This window comes from Tigriopus californicus, chromosome 3, assembly GCF_007210705.1.
Source record: "Tigriopus californicus strain San Diego chromosome 3, Tcal_SD_v2.1, whole genome shotgun sequence".
NCBI lineage: Eukaryota > Metazoa > Arthropoda > Copepoda > Harpacticoida > Harpacticidae > Tigriopus > Tigriopus californicus.
This window is the reverse complement of record NC_081442.1, coordinates 5,315,997-5,326,795: the sequence shown is the minus strand read 5'-3', so window position 1 is coordinate 5,326,795 and position 10,799 is coordinate 5,315,997. Positions and strand designations below refer to the sequence as shown.

The following is a 10,799-nucleotide window of genomic DNA, read 5'->3' as shown; positions in this document are numbered from 1 at the left end:
GTGGTTCCCTTGTCCTTCTCTTGTTATTCCTCTCGCGCCCTCCCTCGCTTTCACTCACTCACTCACTCACTGGTTCACTCGCTCACTCACTCTTCCACTTACTCAACACCAGACACCACTACCACTGGGTAAGGCCTTACCATTCCAAGGCCAAATCCTAAGCAACGAACGAGGAAACTATTTCCAAAAAGCGGACGAACCTTTGTCGGTTCCCAAAACCTTGTTCCCATTTCCGTTCAACGGCCTTTTCCTCCTTCTTGGCCTCTCTCTTCGCTGGTGTCGATCTCGTTCTAACTATTATTCCTCCAAAGGCGGTGCTTGCTGTCGAGTCCAGAAGTCCTGTCGGCGCTTTCAGTCTTTCTGTCTACCCTCCACTCTTTGGCTGTGCTCCTCGTTTGCTTCCTCCTTTTTTTTGCTCGAGAGTTGGTATGCTCCCAAAGATGCATGTTTGGGGCCTTAGAACATGACGTTATACTTGCTACTTTGNTAAAAAGGTTGTTGCCGTTGACAAGGTCTTGCAGTTCCTGTATTCAGATTCTATCCTCATGCTATATTGAAATGAACGTATGGCGTTTGGAAGAAGACGCTTTTCCTTGCTTGCAATGACTTTGCCAAACATTGACGGAGAGATAGACGTGCTTGCGGTCTGCTTGCTCAGAAAAGCTCCTCCAAAGGCCAGTTCTCAAGGTCATCCACTCAATAAATAAACACGAGGCGACCATTTGTCGATGATACACTTATTCAATCGAAAACAAGTTTGTTGAAGTGTGCAACTTGTGAGCCATCCCCTTTTTCTTGGCAAAGCCAATGACAAGAGTACTAATGTTCGAATAGTACTGTATGTATTCTGCATTATCTATCGCCCACCCACCTATCACGGTTGAATTCATCCATGACTTTTCATCTCATTTCCAGTTGATTTGGTCAACGATGCCGCCATTCGACACGAGAACGGCAAGCAAGTGGCACGGTGGAACGTGGACATCTACGGCAATGGCGAGGAGCAGGTTCATAACTCGGCCTCCGCCGCCTCCGTGTCCTCATCCGTGTCTCCACCTTCCAGCACTGCTTATGTCTTGCCACATCACATGCCCATGGGCGCACCTCATCCTGCCACTGTCAGTGGAAGTCGATATAACACCACCAACAACGGACAAATTAGGCACCCTAATGGTGAGTTAGTTGTTTTTTTATCCCTAAGTGACTCTGGCTGCTAAATTGTGGCTCAGTACATCCAAGGACTAGTTCCACCCTCACTTCAAAGATTGGATCGTGTATGTACTACATACAGTAGTCAAGGTCATCATGATGCGTAGGCGGAATGTTTGAGCTTTGCTCCTTTTTTCCTCCTCAAAGTTGAGAGAGAAGGAGAGAAAACGATCTGAACAGAAAATCGAAGTGGTTAATTCACCCAAGGTACGTTATGTACAGTGTGTTTGCATAACGAAGCACTCCAAATGATCCTTCTTTCTCTCATATGGAGTTTCTGACCGGTTGTTTTTTTGGCATTAAATAAGGAACATTTGTTATTGGCGATGAGGGGTGGCGTATTTGACCCATAAAAGAACAACATAATCGGACATCATAAGACAGGCTATCATCTTCATCTCCCAAAAAGTGTCAAGTTGTAAGGCTTTCTCTTACTTTTCTTTCATCTATTACAACATATTATCTAGCAATTGAGGAAACCTTTTGAGTCGATCAAATTAGAAAGGGATCTCCAAGGAGGTTCGAAAACTCTTTCTTTGGCTTTTCCAATCTGGTTGGGTCAACCGGAACTAGCTCGAGGCAGATCCTCTTCATTCGAGATGTTGATGATTTGTGAGAGAGGAGACAAAAACAAGACGAACCTCGTCTCGTTCCGTCATTTTCTACGTAGACAGAAATTCCTTTTGTTGTTGTTGTTGTAAGGGATCGAAGCAGTTTAGCTAAGTTTGTGTGCGTGTATGTCTGAAACTAAAGCAGTGCTGGGTTGAGTTGTTTTTCCGTTGTTAGTATCGTTTACACGAGCCGCTTACGAGCATTCGAATGTACAATATTTGTAGTCTCAGGATCGAGGAGCTTCGTGGTCAGGGGTATCGAATAATGATTGGGTGAAATCGAGTAAACTGCGGAAGATCAGTGGGTGGCGAGTGGTTGTTGGTAACATAAGTATTTCAGAGTCCTTTTTTCTGGGGAACAATTGCCAAATGGATCGGACATTGGTTAACACATTCCAAACCTCCACGCGGCGGCTGTTAGCCTTCTTTCTGTGCCTTCAATGCACCCACGTATTCATCCATTCAACCACCCACACCTAAAGAGACTGCTCTCCAACCTGGCAAATTCTATGTGTTGTACTTAGTGTTGAGTAAAAGGTGTCATATTATATTCCCCATTCCAGGCTCGTTGCCTCCTAGTCCTGCAGATTCGGGCGTGTCTGACGTGGACAACCCCTCCTCCTCATCCCACAATTCCGACGATGAGCGACTGCACAACCTTCATCACCATCTCAACCATCAGAGGAGTCAGCAAAGGCTACTTTCTGGTGAGTTATTTTTCTGGGTGCCTTACATTATTTGTCTCAACAAACAGAGTACAGCGTCAAAATGATCCAAATGAATGCTAGATTGGTAGTCGTACTTACTTTACAATGTTGATTGGGGTTGTTCAAGGCGTACGAAACTCTGTTATGTGCGCTGGTCTGTGGGTGGGTGTGTTTTTTTTGAGCTAGTGTAACAGACAGCTTGGAAAAGACGTAGGTAGGCGATATTTTGAGAGTAAAAATATCCTCATTCCATCTGTATGTGCAAGTGTCACTCGACGTAATTCCTCTTCATCTTTGGAGGGAATTACCCCAGTTCAACAAGTACAAAAGTTTGGTGATACTTCTCTCGGAGTTTTTTTATACTGCTAGTGGAAAGCCCATCTCTCTTTACGTATGTAAGGTTGTGATGAGCTTAGAGCTCATAGTAATCGTAAAATAAGAGTAATTGCACGTGACATTATTGACCTTTTCGAAAGCCCCTCCGAAGGGGCTCCCAATAAGCTTGATCCACATTTAAGACCCCTTGAAAAGCACCACAACACTCATTCACAACGATCTGTAATGAGGGCCAGTTAGTTCCAGATTGTCTATCTGTTTTTTTCTGTTCCATGCATGATCGTGCGAAACAAAAGCAAGCAAAGGTTTGATTGCATGAGTAAGGGACTTTACAATCAAAAAATGCAAATGAAGTTTTAATTTGAAATTTAACCAGTTATCACATTTCCGTTTTCAAGTCGGTGTAACTTAGCGTTTCAAGAGCGACAGAATGAATCTGATCAAGACAGTTACCAGAGACGACCAAAGATCGCAGATCACCATAAACAACCCTGAAAATCCCCTCTGAGTGATTTCCAGGGAGGAAAACCAAGCAGGAATAATGCTTATGTAAATAATGTAACGGGAGAGACGCGACTGGAACGTATTTGAAGACTCATGGAGGATAGGAGTTTTACATAAATATTTGTCAGGAAATATCTTTATTGTGTCTGTGTCTGTCTGTGCCAAGAGTTGATGACGAAGGCAGTTCCAGAGAGCTTTGCTCGAATTCCATGTCTACTTACGGTTTCTCATTTAAAATGAGCGGTATTTAGAAATATACGATAATTCTTTGGCAACCTGGCTTTGTTGAAAATATTGGAACCTATTAGTTTTCATTCAAAAAATGTTTGTTTTCAGAACTTGTGAGTTGATTGGATCTCTCAATAGTTAGCCATTGTAGCAATAAGTAATGCAGAAGTGAAATATTCCTCACTTAGCAAACCGTTTGAAAGTTAATTCCCTGTGACTGCTTGCATGAATGTGCAGAAGAATTGTTTCAATTGACAACTCAGGCTTATTCAGCAGTTATTTGAGTTTTGGAGAAATTTTGACGAAGAATGTAATTCAAATCATGCAGACAATGAGAGTGAATGTAAACTGCTAAATATGATTTCCTTATCAAATTTCTCGAACTTACGACTAAAAAGAAACGGTGTGTGTCTCCAAGGCCAAATGCTCAAAGTACAATACGTACTCATTGGAGGAAAAAAAATCTATCTGGGAACGTGAAATATCAATAGACCCCTGGAGTTTGAGCATCCATATTTATTTCTGATTCTAGGTCTGTCTGGCAGAAGTCACCATGAGTTGGGCAATCCTAGTCATAATCATCATCACCACACCCACAACAACACGCCCCTTCCGTCCTCGGCTCCCACCTCTCAGGCAGCGGCCATCACGGGCTTGTTCTCGCATTTCTACGGCGAACAACAATCCAGACACCCATTTACGAACCGGTCCCCTGCGGGTAAGTGTTTACAATAACGATTACTCAGACACCAGCCACGCATTGCCATATCATATAGACTTACGTAGAGCGTGATGATGGGTGCATTCCGGAGGAATCCATCGAGTTCCTTTGCAATGTAAAGAAAACGGCGGAAATAATCAGTCTCAGCAGTTTCGTTTTCAAGTTCATAAGAGCTTCTCGTTCTCTCTGTCGTTCTCTCGCTCTTTCGTCCTCACTTGGTAGCCTAAGTAGCTGACTTGAGTGTCTGGGTCTGCAATCGCTTTCAAATTCAAACATCAGCAAGTTTTCCCAGTCGCTTCTACTCTCCAACGCGACAATAGGCCAGCAGGGGAAAAAACCTACCCAGCAATTTTGGGAACTTTTTCCTGTCTGCACTGACATTTGAGACCTTTTTTGGCTACTTTCTCCTCTCCTTCAAGTACCGTATGTATGTATGTACGTATGTACAGGGTCCATATCCAGCAGCCACCTGCAAATGCTCCCAGTCATCATTGTTGCTCTCTTGTACGGCACGTTGAGTAAAGGGCACATGCATGGCCAGTGATTTAGTATCCTTGAACTTGATACACTCTATGATGATCCCGCCGCCGTACCCACCTACGTAGACACCAAATTGTCTTTATGGCACTAAAAGTTGGCCATAATTAGTTAAGACTTGAAATATGGTCGTGCTCATTCGAAGTTATGGTACCTCACGGGATGCAAAACGCTTCCAGTCTGTCAAATGGCATAAAAAAATTCTCCCCAGGGGGAATAACCACTCCAGGAGTGCATCTTCATGCTTCCCAATGGAAACGACGGCATCATGAGACCTTGTTCAAGGTGCAAGAAAGGTGTCTGGCATCCCTTCTGACCAATGTCCATGTGCAAGAGACGACAGACACGGACGGACACGGACACACAAGCGATAATAATGATTTCCTCTCTCCCTGTCCACTCAAAGAGCCTGCCAATGCTTATCTTCATCATTACATCTTGTTTTCGAAGGAAGAGGTGCAGACGGTGACAAGCTCCCAAACCCTTTCCATCCACCCAAAGAGTGCAATTGTTGTTGTTGTTGATGATGTTGCCGCCGTTAGTGGTGATGGTGAAAGAAGAAGAGTACTGGGCACTACTACCAAGTACTACTCATCTCACTTCAGCCAGAAGGGCAACGAGCTTGTTTTTATTATTGGCATTTTCCTCCTGTTTACGACGGGGACTTTCCAAGGTCCGCCGCACCCTGCTTATTTGGGGGTTGGGGTTTCAATTTCGTTGCCCAGGCTCCGTGTCCGTCTCCGGTTGGGTCAACACCCAACGAAATGGAAGACATTGTGTTGCTTAAGAAAAAGCCAAATGGACGAGGAACGGGTTTGGGTGGGGGTTGTAATGAGGCAATGCTTTGGCTAAACGGTCCAATCTGTGCGCCTTGTTTTTAGGGTTGAACAGTAGGAGATAGCCTCAGGCCGGATGTCAAATAAAGATGGATAGGGTCACGCTTTCACAGCTTACCCTTGGTCAAATTTCCTGGAAGAATGGGGGAAAATAAAAAACACGGCTGTTCAAAAGCCAGGGAGTTATTCAGCAGTAGTATTGATGTCTTGTTGAAATCTTTTCTTACGATCAATTGTGGCTTTAATCCGTTCAGTGGGCTAAGTTGGCAGAAATATCTATTTTTGGCTCCGTGGGAAAGCCAATTGAGTTGTTTACAGAAGAACCCCCTCGTCCAAGCTGAAATGGGTCATTGAAGAGTCTCGAGAAGCAACCGCTGAAGCACAAACAAGACGAACTTTGTTGTTTTTGTTTGTGTGGACTTGACCTTCCCGACGAAAGTAAAAGTGAAGCTTGGCTTGGCTTGGAACCATTCCTTTGTCATTTAAGATTTAAAAAGGATCACCTCAACTGGGCATTGCGGGGCGTACAAACATAATGATGTGGCTCACAGTCCATTCAGCTTTGTCTGAGAGTGGCATTAAAATGTCGTAAATTTGCCTCACATCCACTGTTAGCTGCGAGACATGTCGGTATTTTACGATACCAAGGCTACAAAAAAATCCGCACTAAAACAAAGAAGGAGAGTCTCTGTATCTTCAGATTGTACTATGTATGTTTCAGTCCCTCTGCTCCTTGGTCTTGTGCTTCTTCGTTCTTTACCGAGCGAGATGATCATGTTGCCTGCTGTACTTAGTGCACCTAGTATGTGTGCATGGGTATACTGTGCGTGGTCGAGATTCAACACTTGAGCAACAGTCACATTCCTGCGCCCAAGGCGGTAAGTTCTCAGTACAAGGAGACCATGGAGACCAAGTTAGGCCGCCGCACCAAGGGGACGCTCGCAAGCCAAGTACACCTCGACAAGGATGATGTTGGAGCTGGAAGTGGTGGATGTGTTGGAGCAAGTAGTTGGATGGAGGATCGGCTAAGCCGCCCTGGGATCTGGCAGTTCAAGGCCAAATGACGTCACGAAAGCAAACGGAAAATAAAGAAGCAGGAAAGACGAAGCTCTACTGCGCTACTGCACTGCTACACTGCTACATCTGTATGGAGTCGTACTGCCGTTGACTTGAGGAAGGCTAGTATCAAAAGCCTCCGGAGAGCTTCCTGGCCAGAGAGACGCAAGCCGCAAGCAGCTCTCCATCCCACAATAAACAAAGACTCGAGATCACACACACACACTCACACGTAGACAGGCCGAAACCAGTGGTTGGAGACAACCAACGTGATTGGTGCAGAGATTTGCTGAGCGGAATTGAATTCAATTATGAATGGAACCTTTGTCTGAGGAAGGAAGAAGCTCTAGGTTGGCGAAAAAATATCACAACGAGTTGAATCATTGAGGCAGGGAGGAATGCTGGGATACATACAAGTAGGAGGATGTTCCAATATGAATGATTGATATTTTGCTCCTTCATCCGCTCAGATATCCCGGAATTGGTTGTCAATCCTCTCCGTCTTTGGCCTCAGAGGTCACTCATTTCATCAACCCTGCCACTCACATCTGGTCATTTTGATCTGCCTTCTTGGTCATTGACTTGAAAATCAGTCGGTTTGACCAACTGTCTGAGAGAACGAGTGGCTGGCCATTCAGGTGCCTCATTGACTTTAACGAATTCCCGGTTTTGTGGGCCAAAGGAGACGAGTGATTTTTCACTTGGAATTCCATGGAGGTCAAGACCTCAACGGTCATTTTCATCCCCGGCACGGTCTCAAGAGCTCTTATTGGCCCCGATCATATCAGAATCAGGCATCGCCAACTTGGAAGGTCAACTCAACCGACAGGAAGTTCGACTCTTCATCCGGGGACATGGGTTCGCTGGTGTTAGCTGGCAGTGGGAGAAATGCAGGAAAACGATTGCGATCCCTGGAGAGATATCCAGAGACAGTTAGTTGGAGAGACTTCGAGGAAAGGGAAGAAGGAAGATGTTCTCGTAGCTCATTGAAAAGCTGCATGATGATAATGATGATCGCTCTGATGATCAACTTTTCGCCAGACTTCATGAGCGGTACCTTAGGCACCATTCATCCGGGTTGCATTAGTCATCCAACCTTGACAACTACAACTACTACACTTTGAGGTTTTCATCCCAATTGTGTCCCCAGTTTGCGGCGAGGACTTTGTCGCCAGCGACCATCCTCATTCAGCTTTGATTTTCCCATGTGAATCCTAAATCAAAGCACCCCTCCCCTCTTCCGTCCCTACTTCCCTCATGGTCCACCTATCCATCTATCGAACTTCTCCAACGTTTCCTCTTCCTTACCATCGACAAGGATGACTTTGTGGTTGAGAGAGCTTGGTGGTTTGCTTGTCAACCCACCCCAATCAGAGGGCATTTTACATCAACACTCGGCGGAGGATCAACCAAGAGACAGATGATGACGAAAAAACAAGGGAAGTTCCCGATACTTCCCCGGATAAAGAAGTGAAGTAGCAATGGCAGCCTGGCCTGACTGTTTTTGATCCTATTTCCTCCCCTGACTCTACGGCTCTGCCATAAGGCTCTAGTGGTGGCATTAGGAGCTATTTCTTGTATGATTGCTCGCCATGAAAAGGAAGTCGTTAAAAAGTTACTTATTCCCGTGAAAAAGAGTCTTTTGCCCGCCAAATCTGAGTCACTTGACTTGAAGGGGCCCTCCTGTTGCTTGCTGCTTTCAACCCTCTTCCTGGTGACTGAGTGACTGTTTCTCGAGGTACGTGAATACTGGCAGTTCTCCGAAAGACTCGTCTCTTGTTTTCGTGTGGAAAAGATTCAGGATCATGGCCATGGATGGATGGAAAAGAGCGAGGAGGAGGAGGAGGAGGAGCTTATCCAGGTGTTTTTCTTCCACATCATCATGATTATCATCCTCATCGAAGTCATTCTGCACCTCCTCCCAACCATTCTGTCTGGGATTGCTGGTTGCTCTTCGAAGCCGTTCAAAACAGGATCCGAGATTTTGAAAGCCGTTGATAAAGAGCTAGTTTTGTAAAGCACAAGTAGTATCGCGGACGCCAAACTCTTTGCTCAAAGTCCTTGACATTATGGTTATGCCAGCAGGTTCTCTGTGTGATGTAATAACGATCTTGATGGCCTAACATTTAACTTCCTCCACAAAATGTATGGCTCCCGGGGATTTGTTACTTGCTAAAAGAAGTTCCCATATACTTTGCCTATGCAAACTGCGACTCACGGAAATCAAGAACAATCACGCTGGCAGGAGGAACTCGCGTGTATGTAGACGAACCGCTGTACTACTGTACGTTATGCCCCGTATTCAATCGAAGCTCTCCAACAGTTGTCCGTCATGTCGCTAGGCCATCTTTTTCCCCCTTGACTCTCAAATCCCAAAGTTGTTGCTTCAAAGCGGAAGCCCAAGCTCTCCAGCCGCCTTGGGCAGCCATTTTAGCCATGTTCAAGGTCAAGATGTTGCCTGTTTGAGTGACGCTTTACCAACTGACTGCTCGACAACTACGAACAGACAGAGACTACTCTACCTAGTTGCTTGGCTGGATGCCGTGCTCTCAATGCCAAGAGCGACAAGAGCCGACTCCAAGCCGTCTCAAGCAGGTTTGGAGAGCCTTCTTCGTCTTCCCCCTTCCAAACGCAGTTGGTAGTAAAATACTTTGGCATGAGTCTTCGTCGTCACGCCTTGATTGTTGCTTTTGTAACAATGGTTTTTGTACTCATGGTATCACTAAAGCTACGGATGGGCTATTCTATGAAGCTATAGGCCTTCCTTGAGACGATGCGGTGTATTTACTTGCAGCTCAAGGAACAGAGAGAAGGCGGCAGCCCAATCCATACTTCCACGTGAAGACAAAAACTAAATCATGATCGTTGAATGAAATCAATTCGAACCAATTAATAATACCTACAGTAAAAGAGGCATAGATTACATAAGCTCAATTTAAACGTCGTTGGCATACAATGGTGTAATAATGTCAATCTAATTTATCTAATGACCTTTGTCTCGTTCCATTTTTAGAACATCCTCTCCACTCTATGTTTGGTTATTCGACTCCGGGCATCGTGAGCAATGGTCATGCGTCTGCTGCCGATCATCTCTCTGGGCATTTTGGCAACTCCTCACCAATGCTGGGCACTCCCCCAGTGGGCGGTCATTCTCATCCTCATCATCACCTGCACTCACCCAATTCCAGCACGGACGAAAGTGGGATATACAGCTCTGGGGGCGTGGGAGGCTATCCCAGTGCATTCGGTTCTTTCCCAACGGGTCTCAAAATGAAGAAGAAAGTACGCAAACCCAAAGTGGGCCCGGATGGTGTTCCACTGAAGCGTAAATCCCGGGAAGGCACCACGACTTACTTGTGGGAATTTCTCCTGAAACTGCTACAAGACAAAGAGAGCTGCCCACGCTACATCAAGTGGACGAACCGCGAGAAAGGCGTCTTCAAACTGGTGGACTCCAAGGCCGTCTCCCGGCTCTGGGGCCTTCACAAAAACAAACCTGATATGAATTACGAAACCATGGGCAGGGCATTAAGGTGAGTTCCAAGTTTATCCACAAGGAAATTCAATGGACCCCGGATGACTAATTGTCGGTTCATCATTGCATTCTAGGTATTACTACCAACGGGGAATTCTGGCCAAAGTTGATGGGCAACGCTTGGTCTATCAGTTCGTGGATGTCCCCAAAATTGGAGAGATCGTCGAAGTGGACTGTACTGGCTCATAATACTGACACAAAACGATGAACAGCAACACACCAACAGAACAAGATCTGATACGGCTTCCGCATTTCTTGGAAGTGTTGGATGGAACGCTAACCAAGAACCCGATTGATCGAGGCAAAATTTGAGTTTGTTCGCCCGCAAAGTACAATCTGCTATTCGCTCGTAAAAGAAACCTCACGCAACCTCCAGAATTTACTTCCCTCCCTGATCCCATTTTTCTCTCAAGCTCTTCCCTTCAACTGATTCCTTTTTTTTTATTCTACCATTTCTCACTCTTTTTCTCGTGTTTTGTTATTTTCAAACTGGTTTTAATGTTTTAATATATTTTCCCC

At 45.3% G+C, this 10,799-nt stretch overlaps 1 protein-coding gene across 2 annotated transcripts in view; it reads left to right on the top strand.

Annotated features, from left to right (window-relative positions):
• LOC131878019 (ecdysone-induced protein 74EF-like) overlaps positions 1–10,799 on the top strand; it is a gene marked incomplete in the record, with an annotated part of 45,843 nt that overhangs the window by 33,480 nt on the left and 1,564 nt on the right. For both annotated transcript variants that reach the window (XM_059223914.1, XM_059223916.1), the window contains 5 exon segments: positions 916–1,173; positions 2,384–2,527; positions 4,128–4,313; positions 9,759–10,278; positions 10,355–10,799. In XM_059223914.1, the coding sequence (XP_059079897.1) occupies positions 916–1,173; positions 2,384–2,527; positions 4,128–4,313; positions 9,759–10,278; positions 10,355–10,469 (1,223 nt within the window).